The sequence below is a fragment of the Fringilla coelebs genome, assembly GCF_963513975.1.
Source record: "Fringilla coelebs genome assembly, chromosome: 15".
Classification (NCBI taxonomy): Eukaryota; Metazoa; Chordata; class Aves; order Passeriformes; family Fringillidae; genus Fringilla; species Fringilla coelebs.
This window is the reverse complement of record NC_140041.1, coordinates 15,420,153-15,444,631: the sequence shown is the minus strand read 5'-3', so window position 1 is coordinate 15,444,631 and position 24,479 is coordinate 15,420,153. Positions and strand designations below refer to the sequence as shown.

The 24,479-nt window shown below is 46.0% G+C and overlaps 1 protein-coding gene across 1 annotated transcript; it reads left to right on the top strand.

Annotated features, from left to right (window-relative positions):
• The first annotated feature begins 5,503 nt into the window (after positions 1-5,503).
• LOC311159718 (ovoinhibitor-like) lies at positions 5,504-16,338 on the top strand. The gene is made up of 16 exons (XM_084215949.1): positions 5,504-5,600; positions 6,236-6,255; positions 7,046-7,182; positions 7,340-7,400; positions 7,879-8,012; positions 8,457-8,514; positions 9,492-9,628; positions 10,020-10,080; positions 10,806-10,942; positions 11,415-11,475; positions 13,118-13,251; positions 13,328-13,388; positions 14,706-14,842; positions 15,162-15,222; positions 15,577-15,692; positions 16,149-16,338. Exons 1-16 carry the CDS (start codon positions 5,546-5,548, stop codon positions 16,192-16,194), a joined length of 1,416 nt encoding a protein of 471 aa, XP_084072075.1. The 5' UTR covers positions 5,504-5,545; the 3' UTR covers positions 16,195-16,338.
• Positions 16,339-24,479: the final 8,141 nt, after the last annotated feature.

The following is a 24,479-nucleotide window of genomic DNA, read 5'->3' as shown; positions in this document are numbered from 1 at the left end:
GAGATTTGTTTGGTTTACATTTGGAAACATATAGAGGAAAATTAGTTGTAAAGTCCCTTATGTATTGGGCTGGTGGTTTAAATGATGCACTAAGTGTCCTCTTCCAGGCTTCTCATGTGAGGTGCTGGGAAATCCAGAGCTTGCTTTGGAGCAATGCTGGAAAGTAGATACCTGTTGAGTGGTCATGTTAGGAGATGTGCTGAGCCCAGAAAGGTCTCTGGGATCTGGAGGTGTGAATTTGGCCAGTATTTCTTGCTGTGAGAGAGCAGAAGCACTGATGACGCTCTCAAGGCAGTGCAGGAAGTTCAGCCATTGTGGTGGCCCATGGACCATCTGCTGCTGGGTCTCCCTCTGCCTTGGTCTGAAGTTCCCTGTAGGCTCAAGTCAGGTCCTGTCTCAGGAACTGTCTCCTGCAAGGAGAGGATGATCCTTCCTTTGGGACTCTGGTGCTGGGGCACATGGAGAAGTGAGAAATTCCATGGTATGGAATGGCTTAAGCTTCTTAAGGAGAAAAGTGGTGTTGTCCTGAGATGTAACTGACCTACAGATGATCCCAATTCATTTATATTTGTAAACTGTTCAGATAAAGCCAGGCCTCTGAGCCAAGGGTTTCCCTGGGTTTTTTTGGAGTCAGTGGATCTGGGACTGGGGTGGAGTTTGCAGAGCAGGAGAGACTGATGGTGAGTTAATAGAAATCTGCTGGTGGTTTGCACGTACTTTCTGTACTCTCTTCTACAGATGTTTCTTAAAGCAAATAGGTTCTTTATTTGTATAAACTTTATTGCAGGACATTTCCAGAAGACCTTGAATGAACATTTGCAGTGTTTGAGTCCACTTTAGCTGTGACCTGATCTGTAAACACTTTTCTCTTACAGATAAGGTTGAAGTGACTTTCAGGTTTTGACAGGATTTTACCTAATATCAATTAATTTCACTCCCACCAAAGACGTAAAATTCTTTCAATTAAGTTATCACATCCTCTATTTCTACTGCAGTTAATGAGAATTGATTATAAACCCTCAAAATGCTTACGCATGCATCATGTTTTATTGCAGCTGATAATAATAAAAATTGATTTAATTATCAGCAGACTTTGCCATAAGTGGTTGTTAATAGTTTATATGCTTATTTTTTAATGTGAGCAAACACTTTGATTTAGAAACAAATTATGACTGCCTCTTTCTACGTGGAAAATCCCCATACCAAGTCAAGTCATGTAGAGTGAGAGTCACCAGTTTGGGGCTGGTTAGCTGTTTTGGGAGATGCAGATTTTGTCTTTGAGCAGAGATGAAACAAGTACATTCTTGAATGTTATTTATGCAGCCTGAGAGTGATGAATGTCAGACAGTAAAAATGTTCTCTGATGATGTCTGCTCACTGATTCCAGCTAACATCATGTGCAGGGACATCTACATGATTTCATAAAAGCAGTGCAAAATTTGTGGCTTAAAATAAATTCTTGCAAATGAAAATCAGTGCACTTGAAAGCTACTGTGATTTGTGGTGATTTCAGGTATTTAAGTTTTCAAATAATGACCCCTAAAACCTTCATTAACTGTGCTTGAAAAGCAATAAACTGATGAAGACTGCCCCAGTAGCCTCTTCTGTCTGTATTTGAGCACCTTCTAAATTTCTCCTGCTGCCAGCAGAAATTACCATCTACAAAATCACAGCTGGTGATAAGGGATCGTTAATCAGATTCTGAGCCCATCTGCTGAGGAGGGACAGGACAGGGACTTGCTCAAGCTGCCTGTGCTGCTGTGAGCAGCAGGGCTGGCTCTGTCCTGCTCCCAGCAGCCTGCCTGCTGGCTCTGCTCTTGCTTTCAACCCCCTTTTGCAGGTTGTTCCGAGGGCTGGCTGCTGAGGAGTGTCCCTGGTGGCACAGCAGAGCTCCAGAAGGACGCCACACATCATTACTCCTGGGCAGGAGGAGGCAAAGGCTCATGAGGTGCTGGAGATTTACCACTTTTTCTTTTCTGTTTGCTCATGGTTGCCTTTTGTGTTCCCCTTTAAAATGGTAATGAGGCCAAGCCAGCCCTCTATGAAACTGGAAAGGTACCAGAGCTCTGGGGACTCTTTGCTTTGCTGTAAATTACACTTTATTAAGGGTGTTGCTTGCCAATAACCACAGACCCCATGTGGTTCACAGCAGTTCCTGAGGTTTTGCAGAACTGGCATTATGAACAGACTTTGGTCTCCAGCCTCTCAACGCCATTGGGTTTTGAGCTAAAATGCCCTCTGCAGGAGCCTGAAGTGTCTTGGTATTTTTTTCCTTCTTTTTTCATAGAAGGTGTCAGGAACTTATGCAACTTTTCAGGGCACGTAAGTGCTGCTCTTGGTAGAGAGTGAGGACTGCTGACTCTGGCAGATGCCTCAGCAGACCTTGAACTCCCTGTGGTATTTTTCAGTCCTCTGTCCACTTGGAGCCTGGGAGCTCTGCCCAGCAGCTCCCTTCTGTTCCCCAGCCACACTGAGGGAGAGCCCTGGCATAGCTCCATGGTGTGCTCTGCCCAGGGCACCTTTTGCAGGCTGCCAGAGCAGACAGTGCTGGAAATCTTGCAGTTTAGGGGCATTTTTTCCTTGAAGAACTTGGTGAATTGTCACATGGAGAACTTGATGCTGTTTGTGCAGGGAAGCCCTTCTGGCTCTGCTGCAGAGCTCTCTTTTCTGGCTCTCCCTACATCTCTGTGATGCTCAGTCCCACCACACAACTTCTGCTATGGGTACCTGGGGATTTCAATGTTATTTGTCTTGATTAGCATAATTTCTGCTCCATGGCCCATCTGCTTTCACCTTGGGGACTCATGAATGGGCCTCTCTCTTTCCTCTCTCTAGGGCTTCTGTTTGGCAGCTGTTAGAACATCTGTCCTTCCCTGCAAGGCTCTCCCTACTACAGGGAGCTCTTTGGGCAATTTCCTTGGGATCTCCCAGCTCTATTCTGCTGCAAGATCTTTCCTGCTGCCCAGCTCTTCCTCTGGGAACTGCAACACAAAAACTTCCAGTGCTTTCCTCTGCAGGAAGGGTGAGTAACTCCACTCAAGTTCACTAAAAACACGATGCAACTGCTTGAAAATTAAGAATACAGACCCCTGATGTAGAAGGTCTCAAAAACCACCCCTGCAGTTTGAGGGTGAGAAGCATGGAGAATTTCTGCATATATTTCTAAAAACAGAAGAGTTGGCTTTGTTGCCTTCTTGCCTCAAAGGAGTTGCTTCCTTTTTTTGGCCTGTGTCAGTGAGATTCTGCAGAGATGGAGTCAGATGAGTCACAGCTGGGACCAGAGGTAACCTGGGGAGGCAGCAGAAGAAAGGGGTGGAGTGCTCCTGTCCTGGGCTGCTCAGCCGGGTGGGATTTGCAGCAAAGGAAAATAAACAGGTAGATGTCAACACAGCATCACTGCAAGTTGGAGTTGCACAAGCAGAAGGGTGTAAACACAACCAAAGGTCTCCCTGTCCAGTGTGGGTGGAATGTTCTGCACCTGCCTCTCTGCTCCTGAAAGGCTCTGTCCTAAGGGAAAAGTTCCTAGTTCCTGGTGGAAAAAGCTTTGCTGGATCACTCTCTGTGAAGCAGGCGGCTCCCTGGTAGGGTCCCAGTGGATCTCATGCCCAGGGCAGGAGCCCAGAGCTGAGCTCTGTGTGCCTCAGCTGACTCAGGGGACAGCAGGCATGCACTGTAGCTGCAGTGTTTTCTAAATCCAAATTCCTTCTCTAGATCCTCGACAGGTGTTTGCTCTTCTGTCCCTTTACTCTGTCTCCTATTGCAAACTACTTCCTAAATTTAATAGCTTGGTTGGAAGAGAATTACTTTGCTCTTGACAGAACATGCTGAGTCAATCCACTTTAACTGGAGATTTGGTTTGCAAATAATATCTCCTTTCCGATAGGGTTCAGGTGTCATCGCTGTGGACATTGGCAGGAGTTTGCTTGACCATGACAGCTTTTACAGAGCCTGGCAATTAAGTTGTCAGGAATCATTTTCCCCTGCCAGGAAGCATTAATGGATCCTGGCCTTGGCTGGAATAAGCCCTGGGAGATGGATATTGTAATCGGGATGAGAAGGGGTCCTTGTAGCCAAGGTCTGTATCAACCCAAAGGTCTGGAGTCCCGGACACTTGGTGGAACTGAGATAAGGGAAAGGTCAGGAAACACAGGGCAGAACATCAGGGGGAAGGAATGCAAATGAGGAATATGAACAGGGACACCATCCCTCGTGTTCCTGACATAGCAGGAAACACTGGCATTTGGAGGGACTTTGGTTTTGCAGATGCACACTGCAAAGTACTAATATTAGCAGAGCTCCTGGATGTGAAAGCAAATATTTTTCCACTAGGTAATCCCTAAAATTGTGTTGTTGTGGATTTGCTTTTCAAGTGAGAAAGATGTTGGAAATTTCCTTCTCTTAGAAAATAAAACTGTGATGATTCAACACAAGCTCCCTCTGTTTAAATTGTGTCAAAAAATAGATCTGCAAGCAAGGATTTTGATTACCAAATACAGAATTTGAAAAATGATAAGTTAGTGAGAGATTGGGAGAATTTAGGATTCCCAACTGAGAAGTCTACAATTGAGATTAATCCAAAGAATTGCAAAAAAAGAGTTCAGAGCCAATCTAAGTTCCATTACCTGAATAGTGGGCAAACCTTGAGGAGATATTTGTAGAAAACTAAAGATATAAAGCATAAAGAGATAACGTACACAGTGAATTTTCAGGAAGCAAACCATGTGTGGGCTAATACCAATCTTTGCAAAGTTGGCTGACTTCCTAGGTAAAGGAAGTACAGTACATCTAGTCTGTGCAGACATTAAAGGCATTTGGCCTGCTGCCCTGGGGATGGTGTCACTTAGGCTCAGTAAGGTGGGTCAGGGACTGGCCATGGGGGAGGTGGCAGCAGATGAGCAGAAGGTGCCATGGGAGTTTTCAGTGAACAGCCAAAAAAGATGGATTTTTAGGACCAAACTTAGTATTTTTGCTCCTTACTGTATTACAGGAAAAGTTGGCACGTACAGCAGAGCACTGCTGAGTGTTTTAAACATGAGAAGAGCAGGATTCCTCCCGCAGAGCACAGGGTGACCTTCTGGGCTCAAACTGGGCTGAAATACAGCAGTGAAGAGTACAAAACCACCCTCTGAGGTCAAATAATGGGGGGGTTTGGCTATCAGTTGGCAGCTCAGTCGAAAATGATAGCTGAGGAGAAAGTCCTAATTGCATTGAGGTAGGCACAGGGGAGATGTGAACCTGGGATGAGGGGCAGCCCAGGGCTGGGCAGAGTGTGCGGGAGCAGAGGGGTCCTGGCACGGTCCCCACGCACCTCAAGGCACACGAAATCCCCTTCCTGGCACACAGGCTTGTATCAATCATTAGCCAGACATCCAGAGCTGGGTAAACACGTTTTTGGCTTTGAGTGGTGATGACAGGCTGGGAGCATTACCTAATGAGGTGGGACCACTTGATAGCGTGGTGAGCTATATATGCCTGCTCCTCCCTGCAATCTTCCTCTCCCGCACAGAGAGCAGGCAGGCTGCACTGGAGGGGTGTCCCGGGCTCCATGAAGGTCACAGGACTTTTGGTGAGGGCAGCTCTTGCCCTTTGCTGCTGCTTGGGTGAGTATTCACTGGGGTACTGCAAAGATCGATCTGGCGGAGTCAGAGTTGAGCTTTCATTTCAGTAAAAGCCTTTGGGTCTTGCAACATGGAGGAGAGCCTTGTTCCATGAAAAAATAGCCTTCCTGAGAGAGCACAGCAAGGAAATTAGGTTTCAAGATTGAGGTTTCAGCAAACATTATACAGCTGTTACCTTCCTGGTGTGTAGAGCAGTTCTAGTGCAGGGTAGGGGCTTGCACATGGCAGTCCTGCGTATAAAGGCAAAATAAAACTGTAAAAATGGCATTATTACTCATCTGAGCAATATAAATGCAAACTTTAACCTGTAGGTTAAAGAATAAACTCCCATTGCACTGGGAGTTTACTGTGCTACTCCTGGTAACTGAGAATTATGTATTTGGAGATGGACAGTGCTGGTGGTGATAATTATCTTAAACATGCATGTCCAAACTTTTGAAAGTCAAGCATAAAAGTCTCTTAGGAGAGATTAAAATCCAACAGTATAGAATTGAAAGTACTTGTATCACTTACCTGTAACATTTTAGGGATTAACTAGTTTCATGAAAATATTTATATATGTGTTCTCTGTGTATTAATAATTTGGGTTTTTTTCTGTCTCCATTTTTTTCTTTCAGGTAGTGCCTTTGGAGTTCAGGTGAGCTACAAATCTATTTATTATGTTCTGTTCAGGCTTCTGGTAAAGTAGGAGCAGTATGTAGCTACCCAGTGAGCACATGGGTTAAATCTAATGAAATCTTTGCAGTTAAAATAATATTTCCCAGTGCATGGTTGAACGACATTTCCAATTTCACGAGAAAGTAAAAGATCCCCATTTTTTGCAATATTTTCGGTTCATTAAATAAAATGAAAAAACAAGAAGTAATTGTACACTCTTATTATATTGACTCTTAGACATAATTTAGTTATTCCCAGCCAAAGGCAGTAGCTTGCCTCCTTGTGAGGAAAACTGTCTTAGGATGACACGCTCGAAAACATCAAACACCGTGACTCTGATAATTGCTGCCATACAGCAAGGCGCAAAGAATTCCTTGCATAAATGTCTATACCTACATCACAGAGAGAAAACCAGCAGGGCCTGAGCTGTGGATTTGTCTGCAGGTTCCTCCCACGCAGCTAGGAGCCTCCTAGAACTCTCTGGAGTGCAGCACGATCTGGAAGGATCCGCTGCAGAGCCGAGGGGCTCCCAATTACCACTGCCTTCATTAGGCTCTGTCTCACCCACAGCCAGCCAGCCTCCCTGGACCCCGGCAGAAGTGCATAATCAGAAATTTCTGTAGGGAAGATTCCCTCCTCCTGATTGCCTGAGCTGATTCCCAATAATGGCTCTAATTTGCCTCCCAGCAGGAGCTGCAGGCGTGGTGGTGGTGGGAGGATGCTGGGGGGTTTCGTTCCAATTCGGGGCTGATTCTGGGCTGCTTCCACAGCTTGACTGCAGCCAGTACTCCAGTGGCATTACCAAGGATGGGAGGTCCTGGGTGGCTTGCCCAAGGGACTTGAAACCAGTGTGTGGCACCGATGGCAACACGTACAGCAACGACTGTGGGATCTGCCTCTACAACGCGTGAGTCTGGCTGGGAACCCCGCAGGGCGTCCCGGGCAGGGGGGGCAGCTTTGCTCCCCAGAGATGAGGAGCATGTGCCTTTGCAGCTGGGTGCAACAGCGCCAGCCTTGAGGTGATGCTGTTCCTTGATCCCTGACACAGGTCTGCTTTCTTCCAGGGAGCACAGCGCCAGCGTGGAGAAGGAGCACGATGGAGAATGTGACCCAAAACCTGTCGTGGTAAGACAAAGTCTGTAATGGGGACAACTCAAACACCATGCAGAAGTGGGACAGGATGTGAACAGCTGGTCTGCACAACCCAAAATACAATCTGGTGGTAACCAAAGCTGAGACAGTTTTCATAGGTTATCTGATACCCTCTCTCTTATTTTCTACTCCAGACTTCAAACCTGTCTAATTGGGAATAAAATAAAAATAATGCATTGGCTGAAGGTTGGATCTCACCACCTGGATACCTCAGCAGGATCCTATGAAGGATCTCACAAAACCCAAATCACAGTCCTTCTTAATATCGCATTGTTTTTTTTTTTGTTGGGAGAGAATTCCCACAGAATTTCTTTTGATAGTGAAATTGGTTTGATGCTGGATTTGTCCCCAAAGGCTGAGGGAGAGTGAGAAGACTATATAAGAGCTTATATCTTTATATCTAAAAAGTGTTGTTTTTTTTTTTTCCTCTCTATTCCTGCTATTTTTACAGGTTGATTGCAGTAATTACCGTAGAGCTGTGGTAGATGATCATGTCCTGGTAGCTTGCCCAAGGATACTGAAACCAGTCTGTGGCTCAGATAGCTTCACTTATGACAATGACTGTGGGATCTGTGCCTACAATGCGTAAGTGGTGTGCATGGAATGTCCTTCTGGATAATCAGCAAGTTGAGGCTCTCAGAAGCACCTCTGTAAAATACCAGCTTTGAGGCAGGTGTCTCTGTAGGTCTCCTTGCTTCTGGCTTCTCATGATTCTTCAGCCAACTTGAGTTTTCTGCCCAATTTTTTTGTCTGTGCTCATGAAGGGAATCACAAAAAGAACCAAAGCAGAGACACGAGCAGATCAAAGTGTTGCTTGTAACATCTAATTACTCCTAACACTTAATTCCCATGGGAGATTGGAGTATCTGTATTGTTAGCAGCTGCCATCTGCAGGGCACATTCAGAGAATTCAGGCAGTTGTAATGTCCCTCAGGGAGGGTGGGACCCTGCCTTGCTGTCCCAGTGTCTGCAGGGTCATGGGGAAAGGTATTCTCAATGCTCCCTAACTGAAGCTTTTCTTCCTTTCAGAGAACACGACACCAATGTTACCAAAATGCATGAAGGGCCCTGCAAGGAATCTCTTGCTGTAAGTGCAATATAAGTCAAAAATCCATCTCTTAGGGCTAATAAAATCCTGAAGACCTCACAGGTTTCATTAGGAACCTACGAGAGGTCATAGGCCAAGGTATACAAGGGTCCCAGTCCATTCTTTGCTTTTCTGACTGGTGGGGGTGGATTTGGCATCCTCTCTGCTCCAGAGAGAAGGTCACCCCCTGCTTACCACACCAAACTGAGGAAAGAGGAAGGAGATGGCTATGACATGAGGAGCTGACTTGTGTCCCCAGGAGGAGGTGGAGGGACAGAAGGTTTCTCTTGCCGACATGCTCTGCAGGTTGGCAGTTTTCTCTCTGGAGACCACAAGTGTTTCCACCCTCAGCAGCAGGGATTCAAAACTCCCATGCTGGTTGTATTCACAGATGTAGTGAGACTCATAGGAGCCCTAACCATAAATATTTATAGAGCATAGATTATTGTATCTTTGTTTGAGGCCAACAGTCTGATGCCTCAGGAGGAGAAGCTTCTGTATTTCAGCGCTAAAATTCTGGGATGTAGGAAGTCCATTCTCCAACAGATAGATAACCATTCTTTCCTATCCTTTCAAATCCTCTACTAAACTACAGGGAATCTGATGTGAGAAGTAATCACAGAGTTGGAAAAGTGTGGAGAAAACCAAGACAAACTGAAACAGTATTATTCCGATTTACAGCTGTTGAAAAATGTTTCTTCCTAAATACAAGATTTTTTTTTTAAATGAGATGAAAATGTTGTACATGTTCTTGTGCCTGAAGGATCTCTTCTCCAAGATAGTCCTTATTCTTGACTCCTGGAGAACTAGGATAATATTCAGAAGTGTAATTTCTGATTGAAGTTTAGCTCCAGTGTAACAGGGTTTTGTCCTGTTACAGAAGCAGTTGAGTCTGAGATACAGAACAAAAAGGTTTTGAATCAACTTCCCTTGCATAGCAAGGGCTCCTCCAGAGTGATTTGTCCTTATTTTGCCAGGTTGACTGCACCAGGTACCGAACACAAACCACCAAGGACGGAAAAACCTTGGTATTGTGTCCGAGGGACCTGAACCCAGTTTGTGGCACAGACGACACCACCTATGACAATGAGTGCGCGATCTGCGCCCTCAACGCGTGAGTGCCCTGCCCTGAGTGCCGCTTCTGGGTGCCCAGCAGTGCTGGGCAGTCTTGAGAACTGTCCTGCTGCATTTCTGATCCTGCCTATTTCTTCAAGTCTCTTAGAAATGGGATGGGTTTGGGTTTGCCTTGAGTTTCTTTCTGATGCCTTCTGTGTGCTCACACAGAGTCATAAGGCATCTCCTTGGATGAGTCTGTGGGCTAGGCAGAGGAAGGAATAATTCAGACTATTGCTGTAAATTGCACATCGTGAGAAGGTGGGATGGGCTTGGTAATGAGTGAAGTAGCAATTCTGAACACTTTTTAAAAGTCTGAAGCCACGGTTTGCTTCATTTTGCCCATGACTTTGACCAAGAGGTTAAGCATTTATTTTGTTTCCCTCTTCCAGGGAGAAAAGGACCCATGTTGGCAAAAGGCACAGTGGACAATGCAGAAAGAAGTCTGATGAGGTAAGTGTTCAGTATAAGGTTTACTCCTCTTAGCTGCATCAACAAAAGGGTTCCCCGAGGTGACGTCTACTCTGAAAGTGAGCTGGCCTGAGGTCTGGCTTTCTCCACCTGTCTGTAAAGTCTTGTCAGCTCCTTGTGTTGAGGATGCTGACAAATCCCACCTATCCTGAGGCAGATGTCCTCTGGGCCCTCCTTATCCAGCAGCTCTGGCAGATGGGCTGGATGAGAGCTATGCACAGAGTCCTCACGTGAATTCACACATACAGCAGCTTTTGGGGTTGGGACATATTCTGAAATTTGGAGCACACCTGAGGTTTTGATTGGAATGTATCAGCTGCTCTGTAGGACATGCTAACACACAAATGTGGAAGTTATTCAGTTTGGGCTTTGATCTTCCTTTGATGATGCCCTTCAAATGCAAAGTCCAAGTTCTTTCATTGCACAATTTAAAAGGGGCCATGTTTTAAATTTTTTTTTCTTTTGTGATATATCTTGTAGTTGGGACTGACCAAGGTGCTTAAGCCAGGGATTTGGCACTGTACACAGTGCTGTGCAGTTCCCCCTGTGTGAGAGGGCTCAGGCACAGCTGACTCAGCCTGGTTTAGTAAGAACTGAGTTGTAGCACTGATGGTGTTAGAGACACAGCAGGAGAATATGATGGAATTTTTTTTTTTAAATTGGAGAACAAGGTCTTCCTCAGGTTTGATGCTGCTGCTTTTTTGTAGCTTGACTGCAGTAAATTCCCAGCCAGAAAGGTGAAGGGTGGCAAAGACCTGGTGCGGTGCCCCAGGATCCTGCGCCCGGTGTGCGGCACCGACGGGTTCACTTACGACAACGACTGCAGCATCTGTGCCCACAACGTGTGAGTATTGCACACAGGACTCTCTTCTGGAGTGGCAAGCCAGGGTTAGTGCTCCAGATGGCTTTTCTTTTGGTGCTAACCTATCTGTGCTCCCCTGAAGCCCTTGTCACCTGGATTTTGGTCCCTGGTGCTCTTTTTGCTCCTTGGGGGAGTGTGGGAGAACCAGCTCTCAACCTCAGCACTCTGTGAGGGCTGGGACATTAAGGCAGAAGAAAAAGTGAATGGGACTGTGGTATTTGGGCAGAAGAAAGGGTGAATGGGGCTGTTAGATAGCACACAATGAGGAGGCCTGACTGGTCTGTTACCACTTAGAATTACACTTTGTAATGACAGGGAGAAGCTGGTTCATCAGGCAGACAGCTCCCTCCTTTATCATAAATATTGCTTATGGGTTTGGTTTGCTTTCTGTGGCACCTGCGTGTCCCAGGGCTCTCAGGTGGTGAGTGTGCTGACCCCAACCTCTCCCTTTCAGACAACAGGGGACTGATGTTAAGAAAAGCCACGATGGAAGGTGCAAGGAGGAAAGCACTCCTGTAAGTGTTCTTTTAGCTGTTAAATAAACACCATCTCATCTCTCTGCAGTCTCCAGGAAGCCCCTGGCTGGGCTCAGTGCACCCAGGGTGGTGCTCATGCTGATACTGTGCTTCTCCTCAGCTGCTACAGCTGCCAGTGTGCTGTACAGGAGGGGAAGAGAGGATGAGGACAGGCCAGGACTTCAGAAACAAAATGTCCCAGTACTGCCAATCTCTGAACAGAAATCATCAGAGGCAGCCCAAGAACCATGCAGCCCATTTTAGCACAGTAGGAGAGGAGGCAGAAAGCTGTGTTAGATGTCTGTGTATTTATTCAGTGCTAGGATTTCCATTGCACTAGACAGGCAGGTTAAAAAAATCCTTGTACTCTGGTCAGCCAGGACAAATCTGCTCTCAGGTATGTGTACAGAAATAGCTTTATTATCCTGCACAGTAACAATATGTGCTGATAATATCTCAACACATTTATTCTGCTTATGCAGAGCAGCTCTGAAGCACCAAAAATAATTTCATGCATCCTGAGGGACTGCAATATATTTTCTGTAGAAAAAGCACGTTAAAATGTGGTCTTTGCTTTAATTTGTTCTTGCACCACATGGGAAATATGGATAATAAGAGACAGTGCATTGGGGAGACTGCAAAATGACAGTGAAGTGTCAGTGATGCTTAGCTAATGTTGAGTGATTTCCAATAGGCGTTTGTCTATTGATCCTCAAATATTTAAGCCATTAGATTCTATATATTGTAAATATTTTTGCAGCAGAAGCTGGTGAAACAGTTCTTGCTGCTCTTGGAAATGCTGCAACAAAATCTTGGATACAGCAAATTATGCCAAGCTTCACTCAATGTCAAACACTTCAAATCAGGTTCCTCAGGCTGAGTTAGGGGATGTCTAGTTTGGAAATTAGGAAAAAAAAAGTCTTTAGTGGAAGTCTTGGCAGTAATTGGAACAGGCTGACCAGAGAATTGGTGGAATCAGTATTCCTTGGAGCTGGTCAAAGAGCATGTGGATGCGGAACTTGGACATATGGTGAACATGGGGGTTCTGGATTAATGGTTGGGCTTGATGATTTTAGAGGTCTTTTCCAATCTTTCTGATTTTATGAATGCTGGATTTAAAACTTGTGTATGTTCTGTTCTAGCAGAATAATCTCTTTTACCAGCTGTTCCCTCTGCTAGCAGAAGCCACCGAACTACAATTACATAATTAATTTGTAATGCAAATCTAAACTTTAAAAACTCTCTGATTTTCCCCTGACAAAGGCCTCTAAAATCAAGAGGATCAGAGTGGGCAGTCTGTCATCCTATTCTTCCAAGTTCTTCTAAGCCTTCTGATGTTCACATTTTTGTAATGGAGTTTCTCACGCACTTTTCATGTAAATAATGATTGGTTTGCATTCTTTGCTGGAGGAAGAGACAGCTGAGGGACTGTTAGTTTGAGCAGTGTGGTTGGAGAGGTGGCAATTTCATCCTCCAATCCATGGTCACTTTTGAAGTTCTATAAATATCGTCGTTCAGAAATGAGCTGCCCCTGTTTTACCTTGGACATCTCAGCGTGTGCGTGTCGCTCATTTAGTGTTGTGCAGCGACAGGCAGACTGCAGAGGGGACTCTGACCCAGGGTTGCTGTTTTACCTGCCCAGGTTGACTGCAGCACGTACCTGAGCGGGACCAAATCCGGAGAGGCCATGGGAGCCTGTCCCTACATCCTGCGCGAGATCTGCGGGACGGACGGCGTCACCTACAGCAACGACTGCGCCCTGTGTGCCCACAACATGTGAGCCCTGCAGCAACCCCCTGAGAGCCACACAGGGTCATTTGCTGAGCATTCTGAGCTCTGCTTTCTCTTCCAGGGAGTATGGAACCCAGGTTGCCAAGAAGCACGATGGAAGGTGCGTGGAAGAACCTCCCCAGGTAAGCGACACCCCAGGGAAGGGAAGAGTTTGAGCAGGTGCCAAGTGCACAACCTGAGCAAATGCTGGGTGGTTTGGGTGGTGTAGCCTCCACGGGGCTCACACTTGTGCTGCCCTTCCTTCTGTGGGTTAATATCACCCTCCCATCAGCAGGAACATTGAGCACTTCCTGCATACAGTCAGGGAAAGAAAGAGGAGAGGACAGGTGAGGATTGAGTTATGAGACAGGGAGAGGATAAATGATTAAAGGCTTTACACAGAGAATCCTTTTCCCACAGCACTCAGTCATAGCTGCTGCAGGAACTTAGCAGGATGTTTTGGCAATATGGCCAGGGGATGCAGAGGGCCCAGGGAACCTGGTGCTCTCTCAATGATTGTGTTTTACAAAAGGATGTTCTGCAAAGATTAGAAAATTGCCTGTGTTTTGAATGCTATGCCTGAGGTATCAGGGGATTCAAACCCACCTCTGGTTTTTGGTTTGGTGTAGATTGCTTTTGTTTTTGGTTTTTTTTTTTTTTTTTTGGTAAATGCAATGTAATCCAGTATATACTAACATGAATCATGTAAAAATACCAGATTAGCTATATTTGGCCAGCTCTAAACCATTTACCCTCACTGGGGAATAGAAGAACAAAGCCACCTCATTAGCATGTGTTTGAAAGAGTCAACATCCCGAGTCAGATATTTCATTTCTATACAAACAAACTATGAAATGTCATTCCTTTGTTTCCCGAGTACGCTCTGTGCTCAGGCTGGTCGAGATACATAAATCAGGAATGAGGAGTTTGCACTGGAGAAACTGGGAGTGCTAAAACACAAGGCCAGCTCCTCAGCTGACGTAAATCAGCTTCCACTGCTGTCAGTCCTGCTGGCAGCTCTCAACACTCAGAACTGTCCCATTGCAACAAAAGACCTGTCAGCACATCTCCCCTCCATTCTTGTGGGCCTTGAAAAACACCTTGGTTGCAGTCAGCCCCCTTGCAGGAAGTGCATAAATTGTGCCATTTTGATTTACAGATTATTTCTGAGCTGCCTTTCGTAATATCCTGGTGGGTTCACTTAGGTATAGGGGCATAGTGATAAATGCAGGGCTCAATGAGTACTGTCTCCTTCCAGCCTTGATTCAGTCTTCTCCAGGGAAGGCTGTGAAAGGAAATTGCTAGTTTTCCATGAAGAATGAGTTAATATATAACCATGATTTGTCATCTGGCAGATCCTTTTAGGGTCTGGCAGAGCCATAAGCAGGGGGGATGTGTTGGGGGCTCCCAGGCACAGAGCAGAGCCGTGGCAGAGCCTTTGCTGTCCTTGTTTTCCCCAGCTGAACTGCAGCCAGTTCCCCAGGACCACGCTGAAGGATGGCAGGGAGCTGCTGGCCTGCACCATGATCTACGACCCCGTCTGCGCCACCGACGGCGTCACCTACGCCAGCGAGTGCACCCTGTGCTTCCACAACATGTCAGTGCTCCTCTTCCTCACAGTTTGGCTCTGTGGGAGCTGGGAGATCTGCGAGGGCTCTCTCTGAAACCCGGTGCTGAAGGGATTCTGTCTGTCTGCCCCCGTTCTCCTGCTTGCCTTGCTCAGTGTTTGATATGGGTATTCAACCCCACAGAGGGGTGCACCAGTGGGGGACAGTGTCTGGTCTGTGAGGGCAGGTTTTGGTTAGTGCTAAGCTGGGTGATCTGGAAATGTCTGACTCCATGGGAGTGAGGTTTGTTCTTGCTCTCTGGCTGTAACAGGGAAGGCTGTGGTTAATAACAATCTCTCCTTCCCCCAGGGAGCATCGGACCAACCTTGGCAAGAGAAAGAACGGACCCTGTGAAGAGGATATGACAAGGGTGAGTGGGAAAGAAGAATGAAATTCAGTGTCTGTTACACTCCTGAGGGACTGTCTTCTGCTCTGGGCTACAAATTGGGTGGTGGTGGTGTGCACACCTGAGGAGAGCCCCTGGGAATTTCACACTGCTCATAAAACAGCCAGGATCCATCCCTCTGCTCAGCAGTAAAGCAAGAAGAGATGTGGCAGTGAGCAGAAACGGTACAAGATCACATCTGCCATCAGGAGGACACTTGGAGTTGGTTATGATGATGTTACAGCCAGTTTCATTTCTCAGTGGGGTGTCATTCCTTATGCTGGGGGGTCACAGTTTGCTCTCAGGCAGAGGGACTCAACACCTACCTTCTGTGTGCAGGCCCTTTGCAAGAACCACAAAGAAGTCTCTCCTATGTGCACCCTGGAATACATGCCCCACTGTGGCTCTGATGGCAAAACCTACAGCAACAGATGTAATTTCTGCAACGCCTACCTGTATGTATGGCAGTGAAACCTTTCCTTTCACAATTGATTCCTGCTCCTGCTGTGAATGCAGGGCTGTCTCATCGTGCCTTTTGTCTAATGGCTTGTGGCATGTACTGGACATTTACAGTTTTTTTGCATTGTAAGGGAAAATGAGAAGGGCCCATTTCTGTGATCTGTACCTGCCCTCCTGTTTGTTAGCTTTAGAAGTATTTGTTGATTTTCAGCAGCACTCAATCGGTTCCACAAGCTCACAAGGGTGTGTGGAAATTACTTAACTGAACCAACTGGATTGTACCAAATGAATGAAACCATTTATCTTTCCTTAAATGAGGATAATGAAAGGGGATATTTGGGGTTTTGAGACTGTTCTTTATCTCCAGTCAACCCTAAGCCAATGCTTGGGCCAGTGAAACGAGGAAAGGGGCATCAGCCATGTCTAATTCTCCTCTCTCCTTTTCTCACCAGGGAAAGCGGAACAACTCTCAACCTCATGAGCATGGCTGAATGCTAAGTCTGTGCTGGACTTCAGCCCAGGAAGACAAACTCCCTTCCACGTGTCTTCCCATGGGCTGACCTTCCCCAGTAACATCCCTTCAGTCTGCCTTGTTTCCTTAGCTCCTGAAGCACTTGTTCAATAAACTGACTTGGCAACGTTCCTCTGTCTCGATGCCACATCTCTTCCCTTCTGCCTCATCTCTTCCCTGTCACAGTTCTTCAAGTGCTGGATGTCTGTTTTCCTATTGATGTTCTCCACTGCCAGCCAACGTGGACAGAATTTTCTGGCCATGTGTCAGTGGCAGCCCTGCTGTGATGAGGACCTGGCTCCCCTTGGAGCTCCCAGTCCTTTCCTTACTCCTCAGAGTCTCCTGTCAGTGTTAATCTCCTCAAACCCTGATACATCTGTGTGACCTGACCAGAGTCCCTCTCTACAGTCAGTGCAAGGAGACCTTTGCCTCCAGAGCATGGTCCACCTCCTGCATGGGGACATGCCAAGGATGTAGGTGGGGATTTGCTCTTGAGGAGACAACTGTTTGCTTGGGCTAGAAAGGGAAATTGGCTGCCTGGGCAAGAGGTGCCCTGTCCTCATTCCCACTGCCTGTGGAGCCTGTCCCGTGGCAGAGAGCAGCTGCTGTCAGGAAAGAGGATCCCAGCCTGCCTCCACTGAATTTGTCCACAGTGTCAAGGGCAGTTTAAGGATGTAATCTACAGGAGGGGAATCTTGACCTCCATTCAGGGTTGCAGCAGAAGTGTCCACTTATGAAATATCTTAATTTATTGTTGAAACAGAGTATCTCCAGGACAGGTGGGCAGTGATCACCCCTGAGGTGGGGGACAATCCTGGTACATCACTGAGCTGCTTTTTAAAGTCATTTGGGAAGGAAAAAGATGCAGAGGTTCACTTGTGACCGGTTTTAACCAAATGTATAACAAGTCATAGGAAAAAAATCCAGCTTGATAGTAATTTTTTCCTACTTTTTTGAGGCCAAGTTGCTCAGGACCTGGTGATATAATTATTGTCATTGTGGTGGTCTGTATGGGTGGCAGGGAGGCAGGGGGACCTTGGGGCTGCCCTTCATCTGTTGGCTGAGCTATTGCCTCCACACGAGGTCACCAAAGCTATTGCAAGTCTAATATTTCAGGGATTCTTCTGGACAGCAGTTGGTGCCTCCCTGATTCAATGTCCCATTGTAGTTCACCAGAGAATAACACAATTATTTGGATCAGTTTGGAAAGTCACTCTTTGAATTGTCAGGCAAGAAGAATAGGCTGAAGGCAAATGTTCCTGATTTGGAGGTATTGGGGGTATTGTACCAGGGAATGAGGCCACAGTACCTCTGTGCCATTAGTGTCCATTTTCAGGATGATTTGTAACTAACAATGGCCTATTGTACTTTTCTTGGGTCTGTGTCCTAAAGTAAACGTTCTTTTGGTTTATATAACCTTTTTGCCATTTTCTGCTCAGGTGTTTTTGCAGAACATGCTGTTTTACTCTTGTTTAAGTGTTACTTGGTTATCCTCAGGGATAAGACCTGGATAATTTTTTTTTTCTTGTGGACTTTGGCAGCCTTTCACTTGGACTGTGCTCTGACCACTGGCTTTTGCAAGCCTTTGCAGTAAAGCTGTCAAGAGCCAACTCAATGGCATTATCTTGGCACAGCCAAAGCCTCCTCTGTGGGGCTCATTGTCTGGTGACACCAAAGGCAAACAAGAATTCAAGGAGGCACGAAGTTGATATTAAGTCAGAGCCATCCAAGGAAGCAGCCAAAGGGGTTAGAGGACAGAGGTTTCCACACAGGACTCACCAGTAGGTTTCATGCTGAAGTACATAATGGAATAAATCACTAAAACTGGGCCAGGAAATGGGAAAAGCCTGACATTGGAGTTTAAATATCCCCCAGGCTCAGGGGGTGTTTTATGAAGCAATATAACTATAAAAATAGGGCAGCCTTCTCAGGGACAGCTTGGTTTTCTGTGCCTTGGAGTTGTTTTTCAGTTGTTCCATGGTTACTTACTGAGCGTGTGTTACTTAGATGATTTCTTTCTGTTTTGTATTGGAAATGGCCTCAAGTTGCACCAGGGGAGCTTTAGATCAGATGTTAGGAAAAATTTATTCATGGAAAGGGTTGTCAAGCACTGGAAGAGGCTGCTCAGGGAAGTGATTGAGTCACTGACCCTAGGGAGATTTAAAAGATGTATGGATGTGGTGCTTCAGGACATGGTCTAGTGGTGGCCTCGGCAATGGTAATTGTTAGACTTGATGATCTTAAAGGTCTTTTCCAACCTAAACAATTCTATGATGAGGCAAAGACAAGCACATTCCAGAGAGAAAATTATGGCTTAGGAGAGAGGTAGAACAACACCAGGTTTCAAGTGCCACTAAGAGACTTGAAGGGTGGTGTCAAGGCAGAGTGCACTGAGCTGTGTGTCTGCTTGGGCACAGACAGAGGAGTGGCTGGGTGAGTGGCTGTTACTGTGGTGGGAAAGAGAAAGAGGTGACAGAATAGTTAAAGCTGAAAGGGCCCCTGGAGGGTGTCTGGTCCATCCTCCCCTGTCAAGAAGTCCCCAATCACCTCATGGGCTCAGTGCTTGTCAAACTGCAAAGAGCAGTCATCGCTGCGCGGGTGACAGATGCTTTAGTGCTGCTCCATCCCTGCTCAGGTGCAGGATGGGGCAGAGCACTGCCACTTTCTTACTCACCTTGAGCTGCCTGAGCAGCTTCAAAATAGTCAGGTTTGTCTCAAAAACCGTTCCACAGTCATGCTGGGAAAGCTTGGTTTTTAACCTGGAAAGAGGCACTGAAAGGATCAGATCCAAGCACAGACTTAGTCCTGCTTTGGTGATCTCTTATTTTTGCACTCTTGCCATGAACAGAAGCGGCCTTATATCCTCAGTCAAGGATGAAATGAAGGAAAAAAATGCCTCTGCAGAGCCTGCTCTGGCTGCAGCACGAGGCATCTGAAATGCAGTGCTGGAAGGCAGCTGGTGCCACCCCAGAGGCTGCCTGGCAGCCGCAGCCCTCGGCTCTGGGGAGGGGGATGGAGCTGCCAAGGCTGGACCAACTCTGACGTGTTTCACACTGCTGACCATCCAGCCTCAGGATCTGACCTGTAAATGTACCAGAACATATCACAGAGGCCATGGTTTAAAAATATTAATGTCCTCTCTGTTTCCGTGTTTGTCTGACTTATCTTTATGGTGTTATCAATGTTTTCTGAGTCTACAGTCATTTTTCTTGCAGCACAAAGAGGGGAAGAATGAGGGAAATCATTTAAATTTTGATAAGTGGGATGTAGAAAACAATACTTATTCCTTTCATATTGAGCTGGGAATTTTTTTTCACCTTTTATCAGCACTCACACATCTGCAATTTGAAAAAAAAAAAAGCCCCACAACTTTTCCTGGAGTGTGGCTGTACCTAAACTTCCTTCAAACCAGTTATCTAAAAATCTGTGCCTTTCAAAATTATGTCTGCTGATAATTTGCCTTGGTTTAGCTATTTTTTCATGTGCTGCATTTGTTAGTGAGGCATGTGGATGGGCTCAGACACTCTGTCACTCTCTTGAGGGATGCTGGAGAGTGACAAGGCTCATCCCACTGATTTTTAAATATTCATTTCAGAAGAATATTTAAATTATTTTTAAAGCATTTTTATAACCATATGTTCCTCAAAAAAAAAAAAAAAGAAAAAAAGAAATCCAGAAATAATTATTCAAACTCATTGTATCAATTGCACCATCCTATTTAACTGACAGTTGGCAAAGAAAACAGTTTGGGAACTTTAAAAAATTTCCTCGGACCTCTGTGTTTAAAGAAATATATAGCCCTGTTATATATTTCTTTAAGCCCATTTCATCCATCAGTATGTTCACACTCAGACATGTTCATTCTCTCGCTGTGATTTAATGTTTGATACAGTTTTATTTGATTCTTTGCCATGCCCTGGGCTCTGGTTGCGTGCTCTCCGCGGATCAACGAGTAGAGAGGCAAAAAGCAGAGAGCAGCAGTGGCAGGAGCCTGTCTCCAGCTGGCAGACATCCACACAGCCCAGGAGGGCTTTCCACATTTTCACCAGCTGAGGTGAGGCCCCATGATTTTAAACCTAACGTGAAACTGCGAAGAATGAGTGTTCATACAGCATGCTGCTTCCTGCCTATTTTTCACGGGTAGAGGTAAAACATTAATTTTGTTCAAGCCCCCTGAATGATGAGGAAAGTTTGGATGAATTGCTGTGAGCTCCTCCTTGCATTCCCTCTAAAGCTGGGCTGCAGCCTGTGCCCCAGGGCCATTGCTGAGGATGGCCAGTCAGGGCCCCCTGACCAAGTGCTGGAGCAGATCCGTGGCACAGATGGTTCCACTTACACCAGTGAATGTGGGATCTGTGCCTATAAAGTGTCATTCTGAAGGAAAGAACATGCTTTCTGAGTGACAGTTCCCTAGCCCCTGGCCTCTCCCTGTGCTTTTCCAATTTATCCTCCTTTTCTCCATCTCCACTTGCTGTTTGTGCTTGGGGGTAAATCATGAAGATTTAGCTGAGAAAAAAAACATAGCTGAAGAAAGTATCTGGGTGGAAATTCAAATGATGCAGCACATTCAGATGGCAGAGGTTTGTTGACTGATAGGTTTATAACAGTCAGAGACAGTAAAACCACTTCATTGTTGGTGGTTAACTCGGGTGAACTCCCCATCACTTGCATCATTTGGGAGTTATGTACATTCCCAGCACTCGTGTCCCCTTGGGAAAATGGTCATACTGAGCCTCTCATGGCAGATTTTCCCTTCCTCAGAGAACGTGGGGCACTCAGGGCCTTGGGAGCAGCAGTGCCTGAGAAGGAAGGCAAGGGAAGCAGCAGCCTGAACTCCCATTGCTCTCGGTGGCAGCATCCCAACGGTGTCAGCCGGGTGCTGAGCAGGCAGCGCAGGATTGGACGTCAGTGCTGCAGATACCTTCTGTTGACATTTCATTTGGCAGTGATTTAACACGAGCTTTCTAATATTGCTGTTCTCCACAGGCTGCATTCCAAAGTAGGAAGGGAAGGAGTGCAAAATGATGCAAAATATGAGACAAGTAGGAGAAATATTTCTTTGCTGTAGGAGCATTCGCAAACAGCCTCCACTGACAGCAGCAGGAAAGTGCAGAATAACAGGTTTCAGGACCAGAAAAGGAGGCATACAAAGCCTTTGCAGAGATCAGTGCATTCAGTTCTCCTGAGATAAGAATGTTTTGTCAGATTGCAAATGGGGCAGTGCCCAAACCAGGGGATGTAGGGGCCCTATGATCGTGTATAATATAACAGTTGTCAGGCATGTAAAACTTACTAAGTAAATACCTGGTTATTTTGGGTTACTTTACTACTGCAATAGTTCAGAAAGGGTAGAATTCCTGCTGTATACTTCAATTTTACTGTAAAATGGTAAAATCCTGTAATTTGGCATCCTGTGCCTTTGTGTCAGCACCAACTGTGCTTCACCCATGTCCAGATGCAAAGAATCAGCCAGTGGTCTCATTAAAGCTCAGCTCTGCAGAATAAATGAAATTGTTGCCCTTTCTTTTGATGTTAATAATGAAGATGTGTTCAGTGGTTATGCTGCTAATAGTTCTTCAGCTATAGAAATTCTTTCCATCCAGTTCAGCCTCTCCCAGGCAAGTGTTGAAGCCATAGCACCATGATATATCCTGCCTCTCACCCTCTCCTCCCTGCTGTTCCCACCAGGAAGGACAGTGATTTTCCATTCTTAGCCTATTGCACCTCTCTCTTGCTGCTGCTTTATTTACAAGATCATTCTTAAAAACCAAACCCTCATTTATCCCATATCCCAGGGGCTCCTGGTTTTATTTCCACACAGGAAAGCAAACACCTTCACTTGTCTTTTCCAAACATTGTTCCTCATATGCCTTTTTGCTGGTTTGTTGGCTGATGAGACCTGGGGGCGTGTTTTTGTTTGGTGCTCTGCTTGCTTCTGTTCTGCATCACCCCATTCTGTGGTTTCACATGGAAAAAAAAGGTTTGCATGGGGATGTGATCCCCAGATTTTTCTTGGGCCAGAGTGATGCCTGAAGGTAACACTGGCCCTCCTGGTTGCTTCCTCCCACATGGGATTTGTGCAGGGGGACTTACCCTTGAAATGTTTTATTTAACTTAACCCCCCTTTACAGCAACTCCTCTGCTATGTGTCACTGTCTGTGTATAAACTTCTTCCCCCTGGTTCCCCCAAGTTGGGCAGAGCCTCAGCTCACCCTGTCCCGAGCTCACATGAAGCAAATCCCAGACCCAAAGGGCTCAGTTACAGATTTATTGATGATTGCAGACTTGGTGCTGGTCCAAAAGCCCTGGGTCCAAGGTTTTGGCCACTTACCCAGGGAAATTCTCCCTTGCTTACCTACTGCTCCATGTAGAGCTTAGGAAAGTCACTCCTTTTGGGCTCTGATCAAGAGCATGAAAGGAAACTGTAAGTCATTTACAGCCAGACCTGCCCAAATCCCCAAATTGTGTGCTACTTACCAAAAGGAAGGAGATGTAAACACTGAAGGTTAATTACCCTGTTGTCAAGAACACTTTGTGATCTATAGACATATCTGTCAATCTCACAAAACAGAACCAAGGGGAGTGAGCACTGGAGGCATGTCCCCATGATAAATTAATGAGACTTGGCAGCTCACTGTGAAGAGATGATCCCTGTGCTTTGAGCGAGACAATAACCTGGCTCCCCAGCCAGCCTGGCCACAGATTTTGTGCTGCAGTCACATCCGGGGTGGTAATCCCTCTGTAAACAAACTCTGCAATGCAGCTGTCCAGGCATCAAACCACCTTCCTTGAGGCTTTCACTTTGCTGCTCAAGGTGCAGCAAGTGCTCATGCCAACCCCACTAGATCACTTTTCCCAGCCCTGCCTGCCAGTCAGTTAGAATATCTTACTTCTGCCTCTCAGGCTCTCTCAGCAGTGACACTCCTTGGTGGGTCACAGAGCAGCCTGAAATCCGAGGGACAGAGCCACAGTCCCCCTGCTGTGTGCTATTCTGGTGATGTGAGTGCTGCTACATGACTGGTAGCTTGAAAACGTGTTCAGCTATTCCCCTGGTTTATATAACCTCAAAGCAATTTGCTTTCATAGCTGAACATGCTTATTCATTCTATTTTAACTGTGCATTGAGCTATAAATAATGTCTCATTGCAGATAAGGATCTATTGAATTTTAATATTTGTTTTTGTACCTTGGGAAGATTTTCTCCTGAAGGAGACTTCCCCAGCCCTAGCAGTGGAGTTGCCTGATTGACTCTGTCCTGCCAGGCAGCCGTGGTGTCAGTCCCAGGTCAGCTGCCACTTCCCTGCAGCCACCTCCTCATTGCTCCTGCTTGGGCTGTGGCAAAGATGAGACGAGTGCTCAGTGATGCAGAGCTGAGATCACTGAAGTGTTAGGGAAACTGATTAAACCAATGATTTCCTGTTCCCCTGATCAGCTGCAGGTTAATTCCTCTGTGTTACCTCCAGCCCACCTTCCCTGCAGTACGTTCACTCCAAAGAGCAATAACCTGGGTCAGTGTCCAGACAAATTGTGTGGTTGCTGCCTCCTTTTCTGGTGTTCATTGTGGCATTGTCCTGCTTCCTCATGAGTTACTCCTGTCCTCTGCAGTGGAGCCCTGACCTGACATCCTTATCATCCAGAAACTTCTCAGAGCTGGGGGGGTGAGGGATGGAGATGTGTCCTCAGAGCTGAGACCCTCGTCTGGCCCAGGTTGCAGCACAGCAGGAAAGTGGAGATTTTTTGGCACCTGATTTTTTGTGGTGCAGATAACTTTTCTTAAGGTTCAAATGCTGATGCTCTTCTGGAGAAGGGTTGTGGTGGCAAAGTGCTGGGCTCCTGCAGAAGTGAGGAGGCTTTGAAATCATTGAAAGCTAAAAATGTCTTGAAATTTAGATGGTTTAGTGCGTGGTTTTATTTTAACATTGGATGGTTTAGTGTGTGGCTTTATTTTAACAATGACTGCAATCCACTCTTTCTGTTGTGCATGTTACTGGTCACCACCTGTAAAAAGATTCTGGGAGCTCTTTGTAGAGCTTACCTGTGACCCTTTAGTAAAGGCTGGAGGAAAATTCTGAGAAGCTCTCCTGGGTCATAGAGAAATATGATGGGTTTTTATTAATAACAATTATTTATAGAAGAGAGAATTATATAAGTACAATATAAATAAAATAGTTCAAGTTGCAAGAGCTCTCCAGGGCGTTTGGCTCAAACCCTGATCAAAATCAAAGGCAGGTCAGGGTGCCCAAGGCCTTTCTTTTTCAGTTGGGTTCTCAAT

What these genes read in the sequence shown, in the direction of transcription:
- LOC311159718 (XM_084215949.1), top strand. Translation starts at nt 5,546, where the DNA reads ATGAAGGTCACAGGACTTTTGGTGAGGGCAGCTCTTGCCCTTTGCTGC. An exon ending in CCTGCAAGGAATCTCTTGCT is followed by an intron (nt 8,515 to 9,491) that starts GTAAGTGCAATA and finishes TTATTTTGCCAG; the next exon opens with GTTGACTGCACCAGGTACCG. An exon ending in GCGATCTGCGCCCTCAACGC is followed by an intron (nt 9,629 to 10,019) that starts GTGAGTGCCCTG and finishes TCCCTCTTCCAG; the next exon opens with GGAGAAAAGGACCCATGTTG.